The sequence below is a fragment of the Bubalus bubalis genome, chromosome 16, assembly GCF_019923935.1.
Source record: "Bubalus bubalis isolate 160015118507 breed Murrah chromosome 16, NDDB_SH_1, whole genome shotgun sequence".
Lineage (NCBI taxonomy): Eukaryota > Metazoa > Chordata > Mammalia > Artiodactyla > Bovidae > Bubalus > Bubalus bubalis.
The window spans coordinates 4563556-4588217 of record NC_059172.1 but is presented as its reverse complement, the minus strand read 5'-3'; the positions used below and the strand labels follow the sequence as shown (position 1 = coordinate 4588217).

At 37.2% G+C, this 24662-nt stretch overlaps 2 protein-coding genes across 2 annotated transcripts; one reads left to right on the top strand and one right to left on the bottom strand.

Annotated features, from left to right (window-relative positions):
- Window positions 1-5947: 5947 nt before the first annotated feature.
- On the bottom strand, window positions 5948-6976 carry LOC112579409 (olfactory receptor 5T2-like). The gene has a single exon (XM_025265849.3). It carries the CDS (start codon window positions 6908-6910, stop codon window positions 5948-5950), a length of 963 nt encoding a protein of 320 aa, XP_025121634.2. The 5' UTR covers window positions 6911-6976.
- A 7428-nt stretch (window positions 6977-14404) lies between these two features.
- LOC112579603 (olfactory receptor 8J2-like) lies at window positions 14405-15358 on the top strand. Its single transcript, XM_025266320.2, has one exon. It carries the CDS (start codon window positions 14405-14407, stop codon window positions 15356-15358), a length of 954 nt encoding a protein of 317 aa, XP_025122105.2.
- The last annotated feature ends 9304 nt before the right edge of the window (window positions 15359-24662 follow it).

Below are 24662 nucleotides of genomic sequence, written 5' to 3'. Positions count from 1 at the left end.
AGGAATACTGAATCAGTGGAGAGGTTGGCAGAGCTATGAACAGATGAAGGTCTTGTTAACTCTGCATGGTGCAGACAGTGTCACTGGTTACATGACAGACAAGATACAAAGGACACCAGAGGAAGCAACAGTGCAACATTCAAGAATTTATATCATTGTAAAAAGTGACTTCATGGTAAAAAATCTTTGGAACTTCCTTTCTATGGTCCACAATTTATCTGTTATTTTGTTAATTTTAGAGACAAGAATATACCATAACTTTATTAATTTTAGGACTAAGTCGATGAAGAAAGAACAGCTGTGCCCTGCACTAAAGTAGTGAGTATTCTAGAAAATGATATGTAGGTTGTCTCTGTTTCTTTATCAAAGTCAAAATGATTTTAATAATCATATTACCATAAAACTATGGGCCTTGGAACAAAAATCTCATACTTTATTTCAGAATTTCAGGATTGATATTGTATACATTCATTCCTTCACTTATTCACCATTCGTCTCTTTCAGACAGTCAGTTAGCAAGTAACTTTTGAACATCCACTGTTCAAAAGTAGATTTGGGGCTTATTTTAGAAGCTATTAATGCAAAGGCAATTTATTTAGACATACTCTATATCCCACAATACTTATAGACCAGGAACTTGCAAAAGGAGAAGGGCAAAGGATGAAGGGAAAAATATACCCAAATGAATGCAGATTTCCAGAGAATAACGAGGTAAGAAAGCCTTCTTAAGAGAGCAATATAAAGAAATAGAGGAAAATAATAGAATGGGAAAGACTTCAGATATTTTCAAGAAAATTGGAGATACTAATGGAATATTTCATGCAAAGATGGACTCAGCAAACAACGGAAACGTCAAGGACCTAACAGCAGTAGAAGAGATCAAGAAGAGGTGGCAAGAACACACAGAACATTATACAAAAAAGTTCTTAATGAGCCAGATAACCACAACAGTGTGCTCATTCACCTAGAGCTAGACATCCTGGAGGATGAGGTCAAGTGGGGCTTAGGTAGCATTATTACAAACAAAGCTAGTGGAGGTGATGGAATTCCAGTTGAGCTAATTTAAACCCTAAAAGCTGATGCTGTTAAAGTGCTGCAGTCAATATGCCTGCAAATTTGGAAAACTTGGCAGTGGCCACAGGGCCAGAAAAAGTCAGTTTTCATTCCAATACCAAAGAAAGGCAATGCCAAAAATGTTCAAGCTACCAAACAATTGCTTTCATTTCACATGCTGCTAAGGTAATGCTCAAAGTCCTTCAAGTTAGGCTTCAGCAGTTCATGAACTGAAAACTTCCAGATGTACAAGCTGGATATAGAAAAGGCAGAGGAACCAGAGGTCAACTTATCAAACATCTGTTGGATTATAGAAAAAGAAGAGATTAAAAAAAATCTACTTCTGCTTCATTGACTTTGCTTAAGTCTTTGACTGTTTGGATTGCAACAAACTGTGGAAAGTTCTTAAAAAAAGTGAAGTTGCTCAGTTGTGTCTGACTCTTTGTACCCTATGGACTGTACCCTGAAAGACTCCTCTGTCCATGGAATTTTCTAGGTCAGAATACTGGAAAGTGTTGCTATTTCCTTCTCCAAGGGATCTTCCTGACCAAGGGATCAAACCCAGGTCTCCTACACTGCAAGCAGACTCTTTACCCTCTGAGCCATCAGGAAACGTCTTAAAGAGATGGGAATACCATACTGTCTTACCTGCCGCATGAGAAATCTGTATGCAGCCAAGAAATGTTTAGAAATGGACATGGAACACTGGACTGGTTCAAATATGAGAAAGGAGTATTAAGGTTGTATATTGTCACCCTGCATATTTAACTTATATGTAGAGTACATCATGCTAAATACAGGGCTGGATAATTCACAAGCTGGAGTCAAGATGCAGGGAGTAATATCAACAACCTCAGATATGCAGATTATACCATTCTGATGAAACAAACCAGCAGGAACTAAGAGTTGAAAGAAGAGAGTAAAAAATCAGGCTTAAAATGCAACATTCATAAAACTAAGTTGATGGCATCTGGTCCCATCAGTTCAGTGGCTCAGTCATGTCTAACTCTGTGACACCATGAACTGCAGAACGCTAGGCCTCCCTGTCCATCATGAACTCTGGGAGTTTACACAAACTCACATCCACTGAGTCAGTGATGCCATCCAACCATCTCGTCCTCTGTTGACCCCTTCTCCTCCACCTTCAATCTTTCCCAGCATCAGGGTCTTTTCAAATGAGTCAGTTCTTAGCATCAGGTGGCCAAAGTATTGGAGTTTCAACTTCAGCATCAGTCCTTCCAATGAATATTCTGGACTGACTTCCTTTAGAATGGACTGGCTGGATCTCCTTGCAGTCCAAGGGACTCTCAAGAGTCTTCAACACCACAGTTCAAAATCATCAATTCTTTGGCGCTGAGCTTTCTTTATAATCCAACTCTCACATCCATACATGACCACTGGAAAAATCATAGCCTTGACTAGACGGACCTTTGTTGACAAAGTAATGTCTCTTCTTTTTAATATACTGTCTATGTTGGTCATAACTTTCCTTCCAAGGAGTAAGTGTCTTTTAATTTCATGGCTGCAATCACCATCTGCAGTGATTTTGGAGCCCATAAAAATAAGTCAGCCACTGTTTCCACTGTTTCCCCATCTATTTGCCATGAAGTGATGGGACCAGATGCCATGATCTTAGTTTTCTGAATATTGAGTTTTAAGCCAACTTTTTCACTCCTCTTTCACTTTCATCAAGAGGCTTTTTAGTTTTTCTTCACTTCCTGCCATAAGGGGGGTGTCATCTGTGTATCTGACATTATTGATATTTCTCCCAGCAATCTTGATTCCAGCTTGTGCTTCATCCAGTCCAGCATATCTCATGATGTACTCTGCGTATAAGTTAAATAAGCAGGGTGACAATATACAGACTTGGAGTACTCCTTTCTTGATTTGGAACCAGTTTGTTTTTCCACGTCCAGTTCTAACTGTTGCTTCATGACCTGCATACAGATTTCTCAGGAGGCAGGTCAGGTGGTCTGGTATTCCCATCTCATTACAAAATTTCCACAGTTTGATGTTATCCACACAGTCGAAGACTTTGGCATGTTCAATAAAGCAGAAGTAGATATTTTTTCTGGAGCTCTCTTGCTTTATTTCCTCACTAAGAAGAAATCAGAAATATAGATAGCTCCAGGGAACTGCACTCAAGTGATTAAATTCATTCTAATGAGGATCTCAGACCATCCAGACCTCCAGATTCCTCTATTCTGGGTGTTTCTGGTCATCTATGGAATGAACATGACAGGGAACCTGGGAATCGTCATTCTCACCAGCTTGGACTTTCAGCTTCAAATTCCTGTGTACTTTTTCCTCAAGCACTTGGCTATCATCAATTTGGGCAATTCTTCTGTCATTGCCCCCCACCAAATGTTGGTTAACTTCTTGGTTACAAATAAAACCATATCTTACTATGCATGTGCAGCCCAGCTGAGTGGATTCATAGCTTTTGTTGTGGCTGAGATTTTCGTGCTGGCTGCCATGGCCTATGACCACTGTGTGGCTATTTGCAGCCCCCTGCTCTACCAGGTGGTGGTTTCTCCATGGATCTGCCTTCTCCTGGTGGCCCTTATACATGTCTGCAGTCTGACCACAGCACTGACGATTTTTCCTGTGTGTTTACCGTGTCATATTGTTCATCCAATGTGATCAGCCATTTTTATTGTGATTATGTCCCTTTGTTGCTGCTGCTGCTGCTAAGTCGCTTCAGTTGTGTCCGACTCTGTGACACCCCATAGGTGGCAGCCCACCGGGTTCCCCTGTCACTGGGATTCTCCAGGCAAGAATGCTGGAGTGGGTTGCCATTTCCTTCCCCGATGCATGAAAGTGAAAAGGGAAAGTGAAGTTGTTCAGTCATGTCCAACTCTTTGCGACCCCGTGGACTGCAGCCTACCAGGCTCCTCCGTTCATGGGAGTCCAGAGTACTGGAGTGGGTTGCCATTGCCTTCTCTAGGGAATCTTCTTGACCCAGGGATCGAACCCACATTTCTAGTGTCTCCTGCATTAGCAGGCTAATTCTTTACCATAGCACCATGTGGGAAACCATAATTCTATGTACTTCTAGTCTATTATTTATAAATTTAACAGATGCATAACTGTATCTATTTTCTCTGTTTATGGTTAGTTTTTTTCCTATATTAGTGTTTATTTTTCTTTAAAACTAAAATTTTAAAGCATAAAATTTATTTTTGTGATATTGAATTATGTTTAAGAATCTCTTCAATGCCGAATGATACACACACATGCATACACACACAGTATTCAACAACACGTTTGCATAGTTTGGATATGCAACTATAACTAATATCAGTGAACATGGTTTAGTTTTGATATTTAGTAGAAGAAACTGTATGAATAGCAGTGAGCAGAGTATCCCAAACAGGAGAAATAAGAGCAGATATATTGCATAGGAATAAATACAATAACAGCTTCTCTGATGGCTCAAGCAGTGAAGAAGAACCTGCCTGCAATGCAGGAGACCCAGGTTCAATTCCTGGGTCAGGAAGACCCCCTGAAGTAGGAAATGGCAACTCATTTCAGTATTCTTGCCTAGAGAGTTCCATGGACAGAGGAGCCTGGCAGGCTATAGTCCGTGGAGCCGCACAGAGATGGAGAAGACTGAGCTACTAGCACTTTCAAATACAGGTAACATAGGTAAGGGAATTCTGCACAAGAACTGTTGAATTATAATTTAAACTTAATCCCAATTCAGAAAAGTATCATTAGGTTGGACTCTAAATCTCAGAAGATTGTCTCGGATTTAAAAATAAGGATGCTCCTTTAAGAAGAGAAAGAGTTTTTGAAAAATTATGATTAAAATTAATAAATACAAATGAGTGAAAGCAGGAAAGGAGAGCACTACATCTTACAGTTATCTCTGAAGGACACATGTCCTCACAATGAAAATGAGGTCTATTGGAAACAAGGCTTAAACATGCATGTAGGAGGGACCCTTCTGTAATGAGGTTCTTGGGCCTGAACATGAGGAGTAGGGGTTTCTGCAGAGGCATATCAGAGTTGAAACGATCCAAGAAAAAGAGAGCTAAAATCTGAGTCAGCACCAGACCTGTAGTCAAATCCATAAAGGTGGATTGGGGCTCAGCTGTGGAAAGAACCGAATACCCAGGCCAGTTATACAGTACTCTCTGAATTGTGTTTGTCTTTTTTTCATGTGTGATCTTGATAGTTGTCAATGCCTGGACTTTATTTTCTGTAAGAAATTAAAGATTTGTTTTGCACTCAAGCTCTGAATGAAATAACAAAAATGGAAGAAATACATCTTTACAAATCAGCATGGTAGTTAACACCAGGAATTTGAACACGTTATCTGTGGTCCCCAAACCACAGACTGGGATTAGATAGCTGCCAATGAATAAATCTAAGGATAGATCAGAATGCTTTGAAATGAATTCAGATACCAATGACTCCATAGTATGGTATCATATGAACTGTGGGTTTGCTATTGATTAGTTGGCATTTCATCAAGCTAGTCAGATATAATGTTAATTACAGTTTTGAATATTGGGGACTATACTTTCAAGTTATATCAAGATGAAAGAAGAAAAGAATATATAATATGCTAAAGAAAAGTTACATACACTTATGTCTGTGTGTGTTTGTGTTATATAAATCAGCATGCTTTTACATACAAATGTGTATAGGTGTGTGTGCATGTGTGTTTGAGTGTGTGTGTGGACACCTCTATCAATGGGATAATATTAAGGCACAAATGGATGTTACAATTTTCTGCATATAAAAATAACATAGATAGAAGGTTAGCTATGATGTTTATATTAAAATATCCAGGAAGAAGAGAAATATATTAATAAGATAAAACAAAACAATTTCATCATATCTTCTTGGTATTGTGGTACATAACATCACTCTCGATATTTTTAGATTAATTTTTACTGTGATAATAGACTTTATTGATAAAGGATTTTTTTGCAAACACTCTCTTCAATGCCTCTTTTACATCTTTGTTCCTTAAACTATAGATGATGGGATTCAGCATGGGAATCACAATGCTATAAATTATAGACACAATCATATCATGATCTGTGGCATAGCTGGAACTTGGTCTCACATACATGAAGAGAACAGTACCATGACAAATGGATACTCCAGTTAAGTGAGAACCACATGTAGAAAACACTTTCCTTCTCCCTACAGCAGATGGCATCCTCAGAACAGTCAGCATAATGAAACCATAGGAGATGAGGACAATCAAGACAGTGACTATCTCAATAGAGCCTGCAAAGTAGAAGAGTAGAAGCTGGTTTGTGTGAGTGTCAGAGGAAGAAATAGCGAGGAGGGGAGGGATGTCACAGAAGACATGCCTGATTTCATTGGATCCACAGAAGGATAACCTGAAAGTAGCCACTGTGTGCACAGAGGCATGCAAGATGCCACCAACATAGGAAGCAATGATGAGTGGCACGTAGACTCTGGGTGCCATGCTGACTGAATACAGGAGGGGGTTGTAGATGGCCACATAGCGATCATATGCCATTGCAGCCAGAAGAAAGCATTCTGTGGTCCCAAAAGTAACAGCAAGAAACATCTGTGTTGCACATTCAAGGAAGGAAATGGCTTTGTTCTTTGACATAAAATCTGCTAACATTTTGGGAGTAATTACTGAGGAATAGCAGGCATCCACAGATGAAAGCACACTCAGAAAATAGTACATGGGGCTGTGGAGCTGGCAATCCCCAATGACCAACACAACCAGCCCTAAATTTCCAATCAGTGTGAAGAGGTAAACTGCTAGAAACAAGAAGAATAAGATGATTTGCAGTTCAAGATTGTCTGTGAAGCCTTTCAGTAAAAAGGATGTTACTTCGGTGACATTCTTCATCTTCATACCTCATGGAACAAACTTGAAGAAGATTTTCAAAAAATTGCAACTCATTTCCTACCAAAAGAATGAATAACATTGTGATACAATGGAATGTGATTTGTGTCCTCATATTTATTTTTTGCCAGAGTATAATTTCCCAGTTGTTCAGAACATGGTGACAAGACAGTGGGTCAAGCATACATGCCACTCACTGAGGACTCAAATGGGAAAATATGTGTATTCATTCACTCAAGGGCTGAATTCATGCCATCTGAATCCATTAGATAAACCCGTTAATTTACCACTGATTTCTATTAATTGTTTCCATATTAAATTAGCTTAAAACACCAAATCATTGGTTAAAATCAATTTCCTTCTCTCATACAAATACATGACCTAGTGTATCAGTGTAGATACCTGGAATAGGATATCAGCATTCTAATTACTTTCAATAACTGTGTAAAATTGTTATAATTTGTTTATCTATAGAATGAAATCATTAATATTGATTTAACAAAGTAGAGTAAATCAAACTTGATTTACAAATATTGTAACATAAAATACACTAATAAAACTGAATATTCAAAATGATGTTAAATAGATAATGCTAAATTAGGCTGGACCTACAGAGTAGCAGCCTCTCAGACTCTAATATTTTATGAGCTATTCCCTAGCTCATAAATTCTTTCTAACAATTTTAGCCCTTCTTAAGTGTATCCAAAAGATTAATGAAGATTTTTTTTAAGATTATGGGCCATGATTAAATTATTATATGACAAGATATTTCATTCAAATGTATTTCTCCATTATTTTACATTACATTGTGTTTTTTCTTTTACTAAATAATCACTCGCATTTATTACTTTTGGATATCTAAATCCTTTGCTTTTCAACTGTCTCAAGACCTGTGGTGAAGTAAAGAATCTTGTTGAAAAAACAAAACAAAACATTTTTTCCAAATTATTATACTTGTTTAGATATTGTTTACTGTGGATCTAGTGAACTATCAACTAGACAAGCTGAGTCACAGTTAAAGTCACTTGTAAAAAATTGTAACTAAACTGTGACAACAGTAATTAACCAACACAAATTTAATACTTTATTTTTTTTGATGTATTTATTCATCTATATGAGAGACAACAGCTATTAATGAAAGGATTACACAACATCTCTTGATATTGTTAGGTCCAAACTCCTAAAGTACTCAGCAAATGCCTGAAACTTTCTCTTACCTGTGGATTGGCAAAAGCAGGTTTTGATATACTCTGAATGTAATTAACTCAAACTGCTTATATCTACTTACTCAACTGCTGATCAAACCACGGGAGAGTCCTCAAGGGGAATACACTCCAATTATGATCTGGTTCAAAATAGCAACATGATGATTCACTCAATTAAAAAAAAAAGTAGTCTTGGAGTAATTCACGACCTAGTAATATTTGTTGAATAAATAAAGTCATTCAGCCTCTGATTTATAATAATGCTTTATATTTGTATTTCCCTAATAACTAGTGGTTTTATGTACTTTTTCATAATAACCTGTTGTCCATTTGTGTGTCTTCCTTGGAGAAGATTCTGTTCAAGTGGTCTGAATGTTTTCTCCCACTCTGCAGGAGGCCTCCTTACTCTGTGGATTGTGTTCTTTGCTGTATATACTTTTAGTGTGATGTATTCACACTTATCTAATTTTTCTTTTGTGCCTGTGCTTGTGATGTATTATCTATTAAATCACTAATCTAATGTCATGAGGCTTTTCCTTTATATTTCTTCTGAGAGTTTTATAGTGTCATGTATTATGTTTAAGTCTTTAAGTTTACTTTTGTTCATGGTTTAAGAGGAGGGTTGAGTTTTGTTATTTTGCATGTGGATATCCAGTTTTGCCAACACAGCTTGTTGAAGTGATTATCCTTTTCCCACTGTCTTTTGTCAACACCCTTGTTGAAGATCAATTGACTATATATGTGAATTGATTTGTGGGCTCTTTATTCTGCTCCATTGGTCTATATGTCTGTTTTATACCAATACTGTATGGTTCAAGTACTGTAGCTTTGTAATACATTCTTGAAACCAAGATGCGTGATGGTACCAGCTTTGTACTTTTGCACAAGATATCTTTGGATATTTGAAATCTTCTTTGGCATCACATAAATTTAGAATTTTTTTCCTATTAAAAAAAACAATGTTATTTGATAAGCATTGCATTATATTTTTTATTGCCTTGGGTAGTACAGAAATTTTATCAAATGCAAATCAAAAGTGCAATTGCATATCACCTCATACCTGTTAAGTTATTATTGAAGAAGAAAAAACCTACAAACATGACAATCAGAGAACACAAGGAATAAAATGATCAGTGGTTGCCAGAGGTTTGGGAGCAGGAGGATAAAGAGACAGAGTACAGAGGACTTTTAGGCATTGAAAACAATTCTATATAAGAATATGATGATGGATTCATGTCATTGTATGTATTTTTGAAACTCATAGGACAAAGAGCCCCAGTAGTGAAGTCTAATGTAAATAATGGACTTTGAGTGATTATGATGTGTCAATGTGGGCTTATTAAACGTAAAAAAAATACCACTTTGATGAAGAATATTAATAAAGGGGCATGCATGTAAAATATTTGTACCTCCATCTTAATTTTGTTGTGAACTTATTACTTCTGTTTATAAAGTAATTAAAAAATTGAATGGAAATTATACATCAGGCAGAAGAAAATTCTCATTAATAAGCCAGAATATCCTCCAAAATATTTCCTGAAATAAAGCATAGAAACAGCAATAAACAAGTTAAAATAAAGAAAGCAGTGAAAGACAAATAGATGATAATTTGACAAAATAATATCACAAAATTCTTCTATTAAACCCCACAATAAGTATCTCTGAAATGTTAGGACGCTTTAAAGCATTGGCCTATTATTGGAATCAACACTTTTTCTCCAAGCACAAGAGTCACGTGAAAAGGAAGGTATTAACATGAGCTGTGGCACTGAAACCTAGCAGTTTACTGTGTGAGAATTAAATGTTTATATGCATTTAAGTAAGTTGTAGAAGACTCTTGAGAGTCCCTTGGACAGCAAGGAGTTTAAACCAGTCAGTCCTAAAGGAAAGCATCCCTGAATATTCATTGGAAGGACTGATTCTGAAGCTGAAGCTCCAATACTTTGACCACCTGATTTAGTTTTAATAGGGCTACCTCCTTAAATACAGAGTGTAAGCTAAAAATTTTTCCCTAAAATGGGATTACATTACAAGTTATTGTGGTTTATTTTACAGTTTATTTTCTGTTACATTCTTTATCATGTTTTCATATTTTAAAATCCACAGATATGAAAAAATGTAGCTCTTTCAATATTGAAATGTTATTGTGGAAAGTATACAACTACATACTAGCTTTGCTACGAGGTGCTTGAAGTGACTTTTTACATTCATAATTGTAAAAATGGAAGTAAGTAAGCACACATAGCAAGATTTTTGCTTTTATGTTGTACATCGTCTGGTTCTTGTGGTAAATACACCAGGGTTTATCTTGACACAAGAATGGAGGCTTTACATTTGGTTCTATTTCCAATATATAAGTTAAAATTCAACATCGGAGCCAGAATCCTGTGCTTTTCTCCATTCAAGAGCTTGAGGCAACACTTCCGAACAATGTAGGGGTAAAATTCAAATCAAAAAAGGGTGGAATCAATGGATGCAATAGTTAATCAATGGTTTTCAAGAATACTCCCTGGCTATCTACAGATTTGCACCTTGCGTGACATTTTTTGCATACAAGCTTGACTAATAAACATTCAGTTTTTCTTTACTTCCCTGGGGGACCTGATCTGTACTGGGAATTTTGATTCTCCTGTTTAGGGACTAGGGCCATGACACACTTTTCAGTGTGAAGGTCTTCAGAGATTTCAAGCACTTGTATAAACCAGTTAGCACACTTCATGCAAAGGCCTCCAGAGCAGGTCTGGGCAGATCACTCTGCTCAGGTAAGTAAAATCAAATACCTTATTTATTTCAAATTTCAGAAGAGGAGAGTAAGGATACTGGAAACTTCATCAGTTCAAATTAAACTCAGAACTGATGATATCTGGTCCATTCTCTTGCCAAGTCACTCATGTCTCTGCCCACTGATTGCTAAGTAGAAGTGCTGATGATACATACAAATACAATGATTTTTAAAACCCTATTGATAGATTATGGATAAGGAAATGGCAGCCTCCTCCAATATTCTTGTCTGGAGAACCACATGGACAGAGAAGCCTTGCAGTCTGCAGTCCCTGGGATCAGAGAGTTGGACATGACTGAACAACTAACTCTTATTGATATATTAAACTCTGAGCATTTGTACAGAATAATGAATAGTCCTTGAAGTATATTTTATTTTGAACTATAAGGGAATGTTTTCTGCCATGGAACTGGTGAAATTGGTGGATATTTTAGAGGACACGTACTAGATAAGAAACTTAAGTGTCTTTGAAATATAAGATTCTCTCCTTATACAGTTCTCTCCTATATAAAAATGCTCTCCTTTTAAAAAGCTGATTACACACATTCAGAGTAGACAATAATTGTTATTAATGCTTTTTTTCTTGTTAAATTAATAATAGACTTGTTATATATGTTATCTCTGAGTGAAACATACACTGAGTTGCTGTATGTGTAGCAAACAAATACTTTTTTGAAAAAATAGAAATTTATTTATTTAATTGGAGGTTAATTACTTTACAATATTGTATTGGTTTTGCCATACTTTAATTAGAGTGAGGGTTGCCACTATGTTTTCCATCAAGAGCTTACTTATGCATCTGTTTTAGATACAGTGTTAGAAAGCAATAAATAAGGACAGTTGTTGCAATGCTATTGGATCAGCTCATCAAACATAGAGTTGATGTATGGAATAGATATCCTTAGGCACTTCCCAAGTGGTGCAGTGGTAATGAATCTGCCTGCCAACACAGCAGATCCAGGACAGATATGAATAAGAGAAACAATCAACAACAATAAAAACACCACAGATTTAAAAGAGAATCAGGTTGAGGGAGAGTACACTGGGTTTTTTGTTGTTGCTAAATATATAGTTAGATACCATGTATCCCAGTGTTTTCTATATGCAAAATTATAATTCACTTGTTATTTCTATCTCAAATATGAAAACTCTCAGTAAGATAGAATGAGTTACTGGAACTGAAATAAGAAACCACATTTAAAAAATCATTCAAAACATGTTAATATCAGTAACTTCTGGTACAAATTATTTTGCTTTCATTGTCACAAGGCTCTGTGCTAAATAACATACATATGTACACTATCTCATTTAATCCATACTACACAAGACTATAAATATTTGGGAAAATCATATAGCTATTAATAAAGTGCTTCCCTGGTAGTTCAGATGGTAAAGAATCCACCTGCAATGCGGGAGACCTGGGTTCAGGTTGATGTATGGAATAGATATCCTTAGGCACTTTCCAAGTGGCACAGTGGTAATGAATCTGCCTGTCAACACAGTGGAGAAGGGAAAGGCTACTCAATCCAGTATTCATGCCTGGAGAATTACTTGGAGAGATGATCCCGGAAGGCTACACAGTCTATGGGGTCTCAAAGAGTTGGTCATGACTGAGTGACTTTTACTTTTTCATTAGTAAGTGTACTAACTACTAACCACCAACTAAACAAACAAAAAAGCACACCCAAAACATCATAGAAACATAGTACTGATAAATATCCTATAAAGGCTCTTGGTCTTCCCTGGTGGCTCACTGGTAAAGAGTCTGCCTGCAGTGCAGGAGACTCAGGATATACAGGTTCTGTTCCCTGGGTTGGGAAGATCCCCTGGAGGAGGAATTGACAACCTACTCCAGTATTCACACCAGGGAAGTCCCATTGACAGAGAAGCCTAGTGGGCTACAGTCCATAGAGTCACAAAGATCTGGACACGTCTGAGCAACTGAACACACACGCACACACACACATACACACACAAGAAGCTCTTTGAGTAACTGAATCTCACTGAGCCTAAATTATCTCATCAGACATATAAATAATTAATTATATGCACATTCTGGGACACTCCTGCAGAACAAAGAAATCATTATTCAAAGTGCCTCTGTATGTGCTGGGCGTGGACTACAGTACTATTAAATAATGTTAGACTCTATGATTTCCATATAGAAGCAAACAAACCGATCAACCTCTAACAAATCAAAACTATATATTATGTATTTAAAAAAATTAAAATTGGCTTTAAGTTATTTAAAGGAAAAACATACAGCTTTTCTTTAAACAGGAAAAGAAAGAAAGGGTTGCCAGAAAAAAATAAAAAGTTTGAGCCGCTAAAAGACAGAGATTAGATAAGAGTAATTTATTTTACAAAAGAAAGGAAAGGTGATTTTCAAAAAGCAGATTCAGAATGTCTCAATGATACTAAGAATGAACAGTAGCAAAGTGTAAATTTGCCTGTGGGCAGCTGAATCCGAGGAGTATTGTAATGATTGTTAAGGGAAAAAACAGGCTAATGAGTAAGTTTTCCTCAGAAATACTAAAATAACCAGTATGATGACAATGTACGAGAGGGCAAGAAGACCTGTAGCAGCAAAGAGAAAAATAAGTAGATGTCACTCGAGCTCATCAACTTCTTATAGGTACCTCTCTTTTATCTCAAGAAACACAAGCACATAGAGAGGCATGTATGTGTGTATAAACACCTACACATATATAGATGCCATATATTTTTACATGTGCTAAGTCACTTCGGTCATGTCCAACTCTTTGTGACACTATGAACTGTAAACTGCCAGGCTCCTCTGTCCACGGAGTCTCCAGGCAAGGTTACTGGAGTGCCATTTCCTTCTCCAACATACATATACATGCAGCATATTTTCATGAGACATTGATATAATTTACATATGCATATAAATATAAATACATCTCATCATGCAATTTATGTATGTTTATCCAATAAACACCATATTCTATAGTACATAAATACATCAGTTGCTTGGTCAAACAGTTCTAAGATCCTGAAATGGAACTATGGAGAGTTTGTATTGCTGAATTTGATGAAAAGATGAAGAGAAAAGACCATTAAGAAAGTTCTGTGGGAGAGGGAGAGGGTGGGAAGATTTGGGAGAATGGCATTGAAACATGTAAAATATCATGTATGAAATGAGTTGCCAGTCCAGGTTCGATGCACGATACTGGATGCTTGGGGCTGGTGTACTGGGACGACCCAGAGGGATGGAATGGGGAGGGAGGAGGGAGTAGGGTTCAGGATGGGGAACACATGTATACCTGTGGCGGATTCATTTTGATATTTGCCAAAACTAATACAGTTATGTAAAGTTTAAAAATAAAATAAAAATAAAAAAAAAAGAAAGTTCTGAAACTTTTAAGTGTTTGTCAACAGAAGTGAACTGATTTTAAGTGAAATACTTAACAATATGGCATGTAACAAAAATAGAGACCACTTTACAGTCTATTAATCACTTCCATTTTCCCCACTAAGCTGAAATCAGCAAAATATATGGCTCCAGGGAATCGCACTCAAGTGACTGAATTCATTCTAATGGGAATCTCAGATATTGCAGAACTCCAGATTCCTCTTTTCTGTGTGTTCCTGGTCATCTATGGACAGGTCATAACAGCAAACCTGGGAATCGTCATCCTCACTAGCGTGGACTCTCAGCTTCAAACCCCTATGTACTTTTTCCTTAAGCACTTGGCTATCATCAATTTGGGCAATTCTTCTGTCATTGCCCCCAAAATGTTGGTTAACTTCTTGGTTACAAAGAAAACCATATCTTACTATGCATGTGCAGCACAACTAGGTGGATTCATAGCTTTTGTTGTGGCTGAGATTTTCGTGCTGGCTGCCATGGCCTATGACCGCTATGTGGCTATTTGCAGCCCCCTGCTCTACCGGGTGGTGGTTTCTCCACGGATGTGCCTTCTCCTGGCGGCCCTTATTTACATCTACAGTCTGACCACAGCACTGATGGTCTCTTCCTGTGTGTTTTCCGTGTCATACTGTTCGTCCAATGTGATCAACCATTTTTACTGTGATAATGTCCCTTTGTTAGCATTGTCCTGTTCTGATACCTACATTCCAGAAACAGCAGTGTTTACCTTTTCAGGAACCAATTTGTTTTTCTCTATGATTATTGTTCTAACATCATACTTCAACATCATCCTTGCCATTTTGAGGATACGTTCTTCAGAAGGGCGACAAAAAGCGTTTTCCACCTGTGCTTCTCACATGATGGCTGTCACTGTGTTCTATGGGACGCTTCTCTTCATGTATTTGCAGCCAAGGACCAACCACTCATTAGATACTGATAAGATGGCATCGGTCTTCTATACCCTGGTGATCCCAATGCTGAACCCCCTCATTTACAGCCTGAGGAACAAGGACGTGAAGGATGCATTGAAGAGATTCCTGGATAACCCATGTCAGTCATTCAGATTAATGCAAATTTAAAACTACAGCTATCTTCATTTAAGAATTAAATCCTGCTAAGTGAATAGGTAGTAAATTGTTAAAATTCCATTAATATCAATAGAGAAATTTTAATCCTTTTCATTCCAACTTCAAGTACCCAATTTTCCCTATTTTAAAAGCCATTAATTGTTCAAAGAAAACATACTAATATAAGTAACACACAATAAATTGAAAATAAATATAATCTAAAATAAAATATATGTTAGAAAAATATTTTTATAATTTTTAAACAAGAAAGAAAAATCCTGATAGTTAAGGTGGATTTATGTAGGAATCGATTCTTGGATGGTTGTTAAGAGTCAGATCATTTTCCTTGCCACAGATATGTTGACATTTTGTTTGATTACTGAAAGTTTTATTATTTTTTTGCAGCATTTTACCGATTAAGTTATCAACCTTACTGAACTCATTGATATCTTGCATCTAACCAAATTTATATCACAAGAAATAAAGCTTTCAGGAATAATGAAACCTAATAAAAAGTATACTTTTTTAAAAAAAATGTGTTGAAACAAATAGGCAAGCACATCGACCAAGCACTAGTTTTCAAGGAAGTAAGATAGAAAAAGGAATTTGTCTGCCAGCTCTCATTTTTATTACTCAAAGCTTACCCAGTGGGACATTGTCACCTGTAATCCCAAATTACGCTTACTTGAGTGCTCAAGTGGTTCCAAAACATTCATGTCCAAACCATTAGAGCAAAACCTTGTTGGTGGTTAGGGGAGACAGGAAACACAGGACATAGTCATGAAGCAAGGTCTGAGAATACCTGTGGAAGTTCAGTTCAGTCAGTTCAGTCACTCAGTTGTGTCCAACTCTTTGCGACCCCATGAATCGCAGCGTGCCAGGCCTCCCTGTCCATCACCAACTCCCGGAGTTCACTCAGACTCACATCCATCGAGTCAGTGATGCCATCCATCCATCTCATCCTCTGTCGTCCCCTTCTCCTCCTGCCCTCAATCCCTCCCAGCATCAGGGTCTTTTCCAATGAGTCAACTCTTCACATGAGGTGGCCAAAGTATTGGAGTTTCAGCTTCGGCATCAGTCCTTCCAATGAACACCCAGGGCTGATCTCCTTTAGAATGGACTCGTTGGATCTCCTTGCAGTCCAAGGGACTCTCAAGAGTCTTCTCCAACACCACAGTTCAAAAGCATCAATTCTTTGGCTCTCAGCTTTCTTCACAGTCCAACTCTCGCATCCATACATGACCACTTGACTAGACATAGCCTTGACTAGACGGACCTTTGTTGGCAAAGTAATGTCTCTGCTTTTGAATATGCTGTCTAGGTTGGTTATAACTTTCCTTCCAAGGAGTAAGTGTCTTTTAATTTCATGGCTGCAGTCACCATCTGCAGTGATTTTGGAGCCCAAAAAAGTAAAGTCTGATGCTGTTTCCACTGTTTCCCCATCTATTTCCCATGAAGTGATGGGACCAGATGCCATAATCTTAGTTTTCTGAATGTGAAAAGTTAGGAACGAGGAAAGATCAACTACAGGGTCTCTCATTGTGTAGCTGCAACAAAACTAATTGTTAAGAGCTTCATAAATTTGCATGCAGATATCCAGTATCTCGGTACTGTAAATTCATTTTTAGTGTTCATAATAAAATGACAATCATATACCATTGCCTCCTTTCAGCTAGCAAAGTTTAACTTACATGACATCATGAAAAGCTGTTAGAGGTGTTGTTGTTTAGTAGTAAAGTCATATCTGACTTTATTGTGATCTCACAGACTGTAGTCTCCCAGTCTCTTCTGCCCATGGGATTTTCCAGGCAAAAATACTGGAGTGCATTGCCATTTTCCTTCTCCAGGGGATATTTCCAATCCAAGGACTGAACCCAAGTCTCCTGCATTGGTTGGTGGATTCTTTACCTCTGAGCCACAGGGATACAGTTCAGTTCAGTTCAGTTCAGTCACTCAGTCTTGTCCAACTCTTTGCGACCCCATGGACTGCAGCACACCAGGCCTCCCTGTCCATCACCAACTTTCAGAGTTTACCTTTACCAGGGCTACAGGTGTTAGTAAATAAATAATCCCCAAATTTTCTCAATATATAAACTGATAGAATCATTATGAAACATCTATGATGTATCTATTAGATGTAAAAGTATTTATACACTATGACCTAATAATTTTCAAGTATTATCCAAATACATAGACTAGACACATTATTGTGTATGGGTAACATGAGGAATAAAAATATGTGACCTGCATCATTATCCATAATAAAGAATACTCAAAATAACTACAATGTCTATGTAGATCAAATATGTGAATCAAATCCATAACAATCAAGATAGTTAATCTCAAACTTTTAAGGTTGAGCAAGAAAAAAGCTTACATATACATACATATATGTAACACCGATCACAAATTACATATATATATATAGACATATAGAATTACACATGTATATAACCAATCACAAAAATATATAAATATCTTAAATTCACTCATATCAATTTTAAAACCACATAACTAACAATTATACATATATACATATGTAATATGTATATGGGGCTTCCCTGTTGACTCAGATGGTAAAGCCTCTGCCTGCAACGTGGGAGACCTGGGTTCAATCCCTAGGTCAGAACGATCCCCTGCAGAAGGGAATGGCAGCCCACTCCAGTACATTTGCCTGGAAAATCCCATGGATGGAGGAGCCTGGCAGGTTACAGTCCATGGTGTTGCAAAGAGTCAGACCCGACTGAGCAACTTCACTTTTCACGTATGTATACAGTTCTTCCCTGGTGGCTTAGTGGTAAAGAATCCTCCTCAATACAATGGGTTTGATCCCTGGATTAGGAAGATCTACTGGACATGGAAATGGCAACCCACGCCAGTATTACTGACTGGGAAATCCCATGGACAGAGAAGCCTGGTAGGCTACAGTCCATGGAGTTGCAAAAGAGTTGGACATGTTGTATTAGTCAATTCTAATTTTCTCTAGATGAGGTGGCTGAATGGGATTGAGAGAGGTTGGACCAATGGAAATTAGGTTTATTATTATGTGTTACTTTAAAATAATGAACCCAGTAAGACAAAACTATGGTTTAATGTGAGTGATCAAATTATAGTGTCCATAAAGTCATTATTCTGCTTATTTATATGTGTGTGCTTCTTATAAATAGTTTGAAAGTGAAATTTTGTGATTCACTGATAGAAAATACGTCTTATATCAATAAATAGTAGGCTAAAATGAGAGATCAAGTTGTCAAAGCATCAATGAAAGTGAAAAGTTGTAAAAGAAGTAGTTAACTAAACAACAGCAATAACATGTATGAGAGCTACTCTAAGAACTTCAATTAAAAAATTGATATTCATTGTCTTCAAAACCATTCCCATTTTGACTTTATGTTGAAATTCTCTGATTTTTTTTTGTTTTTTTTGTTTTTATTATTTTTTAATTGACCCAGAGGGGTATTATTATTATTTTTAATGTAAGTTTATATAATTGGAGGCTAATTACTTTACAATATTGTATTGGTTTTGCCATACATCAACATGAATCCGCCATGGTTGTACGCGTGTTCCCCATCCTGACCCCATCCCACCTCCCTCCCCATATGATCTCTCTGGGTCATCCCAGTGCACCAGCCCCAAGCTTCCTGTATCATGCATCGAACCTGGACTGGTGATTCATTTCACATATGATATTATACATGTTTCAATGCCATTCTCCCAAATCATCACACCCTCGCCCTCTCCCACAGAGTCCAAAAGACTGTTCTATGCATCTGTGTCTCTTTTGCTCTCTCACATACTGCGCTATCATTACCATCTTTCTAAATTCCATATATATGTATTAGTATACTGTATTGGTGTTTTTCTTTCTGGCTTACTTCACTCTGTATAATAGGCTCCAGTTTCATCCACCTCATTAGAACGGATTCAAATGTATTCTTTTTAATGGCTGAGTAATACTCCATTGTGCATATGTACCACAACTTTCTTATCAATTCGTCTGCTGATGGACATCTAGGTAGCTTCCATGTTCTGGCTATTATAAACAGTGCTGCGATGAACATTGGGGTACACATGTCTCTTTCAATTCTGGTTTCCGCAGTGTGTATGCCCAGCAGTGGGATTGCTGGGTCATAAGGCAGTTCTATTTCTAGTTTTTAAAGAAATCTCCACACTGTTCTCCATAGTGGCTGTACTAGTTTGCATTCCCACCAACAATGTAAGAGGGTTCCTTTTTCTCCACACCCTCTCCAGCATTTATTGCTTGTAGACTTTTGGGTAGCAGCCATTCTGACTGGCGTGAAATGGTACCTCATTGTGGTTTTGATTTGCATTTCTCTGATAGTGAGTGATGTTGAGCATCTTTTCATGTCTTTGCTAGCCATCTGTACGTCTTCTTTGGAGAAATGTCTCCATTGGCCCAGTTCTTTGGCCCAGTTTTTGAATGGGTCGTTTATTTTTATGGAATTGAGTTGCAGGAGTTGGTTGTATATTTTTGAGATTAATTCTTTGTCAGTTGCTTCATTTGCTATTAGTTTCTCCCATTCTGAAGGCTGTCTTTAAACCTTGCTTATAGTTTCCTTTGTTGTGCAGAAGCTTTTAACTTTAATGAGGTCCCGTTTGTTTATTTCATTTTCAATATTGTGGGAGGTGGGTCATAGAGGATCCTGCTGTGATTTATGTCAGAGAGTGTTTTGCCTACGTTCTCCTCTAGGAGTTTTATAGTTTCTGGTCTTATGTTTAGATCTTTAATCTATTCTGAGTTTATTTTTGTGTACGGTGTTAGAAAGTATTCTAGTTTCATTCTTTTACAAGTGGTTGACCACTTTTCCCAGCACCACTTGTTAAAGAGATGGTCTTTTCTCCATTGTATAGTCTTGCCTCCTTTGTCAAAGATAAGGTGTCCATATGTGCATGGATTTATCTCTGGGCTTTCTATTTTGGTCCATTGATCTATATTTCTGTCTTTGTGCCAGTGCCATACTGTCTTGATAACTGTGGCTTTGTAGTAGAGCCTGAAGTCAGGCAGGTTGATTCCTCCAGTTCCATTCTTCTTTCTCAAGATTGCTTTGGCTATTCGAGGTTTTTTGTATTTCCATACAAATTGTGAAATTATTTGTTCTAGTTCCGTGAAAAATACCGTTATTAGCTTGATAGGGATTGCATAGAATCTATAGATTGCTTTGGGTAGTATACTCATTTTCACTATATTGATTCTGCCAATCCATGAACACGGTATATTTCTCCATCTATTAGTGTCCTCTTTGATTTCTTTCACCAGTGTTTTATAGTTTTCTATATATAGGTATTTTGTTTCTTTAGGTAGATATATTCCTAAGTATTTTATTCTTGTCGTTGCAATGGTGAATGGAATTGTTTCCTTAATTTCTCTTTCTATTTTCTCATTATTAATGTATAGGAATGCAAGGGGTTTCTGTGTATTGATTTTATATCCTGCAACTTTACTATATTCATTGATTAGCTCTAGTAATTTTCTGGTGGAGTCTTTAGGGTTTTCTATGTAGAGGATCATGTCATCTGCCAACAGTGAGAGTTTTACTTCTTCTTTTCCAATCTGGATTCCTTTTATTTCTTTTTCTGCTCTAATTGCTGTGGCCAAAACTTCCAAAACTATGTTGAATACTAGTGGTGAAGGTGGGCACCCTTGTCTTGTTCCTGACTTTAGGGGAAATGCTTTCAATTTTTCACCATTGAGGATAATGTTTGCTGAGGGTTTGTCATATATACTTTTTATTATTGGAGAAGGCAATGGCACCCCACTCCAGTACTCTTGCCTGGAAAATCCCATGGACAGAGGAGCCTGGTAGGCTGCAGTCCATGGGGTCGCTGAGTCGGACACGACTGAGCGACTTCACTTTCACTTTTCACTTTCATGCATTGGAAGAGGAACTTGCAACCCACTCCAGTATTCTTGCCTAGAGAATCCCAGGGATAGGGGAGCCTGGTGTGCTGCCGTCTATGGGGTTACACCGAGTTGGACATGACTGAAGTGACTTAGCAGCAGTAGCAGTTTTTATTATGTTGAGGTATGTTACTTCTATTCCTGCTTTCTGGAGAGTTTTTATCATAAATGGATGTTGAATCTTGTCAAAGGTTCTCTATGCATCTACTGAAATAATCATATGGCTTTTATTTTTCAATTTGTTAATGTGGTGTAGTATATTGATTGATTTGCAGATATTGAAGAGTCCTTGCATCCCTGGGATAAAGCCCACTTGGTCATGGTGTATGATCTTTTAATGTGTTGTTGGATTCTGATTGCTAGAATTTTGTTAAGGATTTTTGCATCTATGTTCATCAGTGATATTGGCCTGTCGTTTTCTTTTTTTGTGGCGTCTTTGTCAGGTTTTGGTATTAGGGTGATGGTGGCCTCATAGAATGAGTTTGGAAGTTTACCTTCCTCTGCAATTTTCTGGAAGAGTTTGAGTAGGATAGGTGTTAGCTCTTCTCTAAATTTTTGGTAGAATTCAGCTGTGAAGCCGTCTGGACCTGGGCTTTTGTTTGCTGGAAGATTTCTGATGACAGTTTCAATTTCTGTGCTTGTGATGGGTCTGTTAAGATTTTCTATTTCTTCCTGGTTCAGTTTTGGAAAGTTGTACTTTTCTAAGAATTTGTACATTTATTCCAAGTTTTCCATTTTATTGGCATATAATTGTTGATAGTAGTCTCTTATGATCCTTTGTATTTCTGTGTTGCCTATTTTGATCTCTCCATTTTCATTTCTAATTTTATTGATTTGGTTTTTCTTCCTTTGTTTCTTGATGAGTCTGGCTAATGGTTTGTCAATTTTATTTATCCTTTCAAAGAACCAGCTTTTGGATTTGTTGATTTTTTGCTATGGTCTCTTGTGTTTCTTTTGCATTTATTTCTGCCATAATTTTTAAGATTTATTTCTTTCTACTAACCCTGGGGTTCTTCATTTCTTCCTTTTCTAGTTGCTTTAGGTGCAGATTTAGGTTATTTATTTGTCTTTTTTCTTGCTTCTTGAGGTATGCCTGTATTGCTATGAACCTTCACCTAAGCACTGCATTTACAGTGTCCCACAGGTTTTGGGTTGTTGTGTTTTCATTTTCATTCATTTCTATGCATATTTTGATTTCTTTTTGATTTCTTCTGTGATTTGTTGGTTATTCAGCAGCGTGTTGTTCAGCCTCCATATGTTGGAATTTTTAATAGTTTTTCTCCTGTAATTGAGATCTAATCTTACTACATTGTGTTCAGAAAAGATGCTTGGAATGATTTCAATTTTTCTGAATTTACCAAAGCTAGATTCATGGCCCAGGATGTGATCTATCCTGAAAAAGGTTCCGTGTGCACTTGAGAAAAAGGTGAAATTTATTGTTTTGGGATGAAATGTCCTATAGATATCAATTAGGTCTAACTGGTCTATTGTATCATTTAAAGTTTGTGTTTCCTTGTTAATTTTCTGTTTAGTTGATCTATCCATATTTGTGAGTGGGGTATTAAAGTCTCCCACTATTATTGTGTTATTGTTCATTTCTCCTTTCATACTTGTTAGCATTTGTCTTACATATTACGGTGCTCCTATGTTGAGTGCATATATATTTATAATTGTTATCTCTTCTTCTTGGATTGATTCTTTGATCATTATATAGTGTCCTTCTTTGTCTCCTTTCTAAGATTTGTTTTAATGTCTATTTTATCTGATATGAGTATTGCTACTCCTGCTTTCTTTTGGTCTCTACTTGTGTGGAATATCTTTTTCCAGCCCCTCACTTTCAGTCTATATGTGTCCCATGTTTTGAGGTGGGTCTCTTGTAGACTACATATATAGGGGTCTTGTTTTTGTATCCATTCAGCCAGTCTTTGTCTTTTGGTTGGGGCATTCAACCCATTTACATTTAAGGTAATTATTGATAAGTATGATCCCATTGCCATTTACTTGATGGTTTTGGGTTTGAATTTATACTCCCTTTTTGTGTCTCCTGTCTAGAGAATATCCTTTAGCATTTGTTGGAGAGCTGGTTTGGTGGTGCTGAATTCTCTCGGCTTTTGCTTGTCTGTAAAGCTGTTGATTTCTCCTTCATATTTGAATGAGATTCTTGCTGGGTACAGTAATCTGGGCTGTAGGTTATTTTATTTCATCACTTTAAGTATGTCCTGCCATTCCCTCCTGGCCTGAAGAGTTTCTATTGAAAGATCAGCTGTTATCCTTATGGGAATCCCCTTGTGTGTTATTTGTTGTTTTTCCCTTGCTGCTTTTAATATTTGTTCTTTGTGTTTGACTTTGTTAATTTGATTAATATGTGTCTTGGGGTGTTTCACCTTGGGTTTATCTTGTTTGGGACTCTCTGGGTTTCTTGGACTTGAGTGATTATTTCCTTCCCCATTTTAGGGAAGTTTTCAACTATTATCTCCTCAAGTATTTTCTCATGGTCTTTCTTTTTGTCTTCTTCTTCTGGGACTCCTATGATTCGAATTTGGGGCGTTTAACATTATCCCAGAGGTCTCTGAGGTTGTCCTCATTTCTTTTAATTCGTTTTTCATTTTTCATCTCTGATTCATTTATTTCTACCATTCTATCTTCTACCTCACTTATCCTATCTTCTGCCTCCATTATTCTACTATTTGTTCCTTCCAGAGTGTTTTTGATCTCATTTATTGCATTATTAATTATATATTGACTCTTTTTTTTATTTCTTCTAGGTCTTTGTTAAACCTTTCTTGCATCTTCATCCTTGTCTCCAGGATATTTATCTATGATTCCATTTTGTTTTCAAGATTTTGGATCATTTTCACTATCATTATTCAGAATTCTTTATCAGATAGATTCCCTATCTCTTCCTCTTTTGTTTGGTTTGGTGGGCATTTATCCTGTTCATTTACCTGCTTGGTAATCCTCTGTCTCTTCATCTTGTTCATATTGCTGTGTTTGGGGTGGCCTTTCTGTGTTCTGGCAGTTTGTGGAATTCTCTTTATTGTAAAGTTTCCTCACTGTGGGTTGTACGGGTGGCTATCAAGGTTTCCTCATAAGGGAAGCTTGTGTCGGTGTTCTGATGGGTGGGGCTGTATTTCTTCTCTCTGGAGTGCAATGAAGTGTCCAGTAATGAGTTATGAGATGTCAGTGGGTTTGGAGTGACTTTGGGCAGCCTGTATATTGAAGCTTAGGGCTATGTTCCTGTGTTGCTGGAGAATTTGTGTGGTATGTCTTGCTCTGAAACTTGTTGGCCTTTGTGTGGTGCTTGGTTTCAGTGTATATATGGAGGCATTTGATGAGCTCCTATCTATTAAAGTTCCCTGGAGTCAAGAGTTCTCTAGTGTTCTCAGGATTTGG

Bases quoted from the DNA above. Each gene is read 5' to 3' on its own strand.
- LOC112579603 (XM_025266320.2), top strand. From the start codon at position 14,405: ATGGCTCCAGGGAATCGCACTCAAGTGACTGAATTCATTCTAATGGGA.
- LOC112579409 (XM_025265849.3), bottom strand. From the start codon at position 6,910: ATGAAGATGAAGAATGTCACCGAAGTAACATCCTTTTTACTGAAAGGC.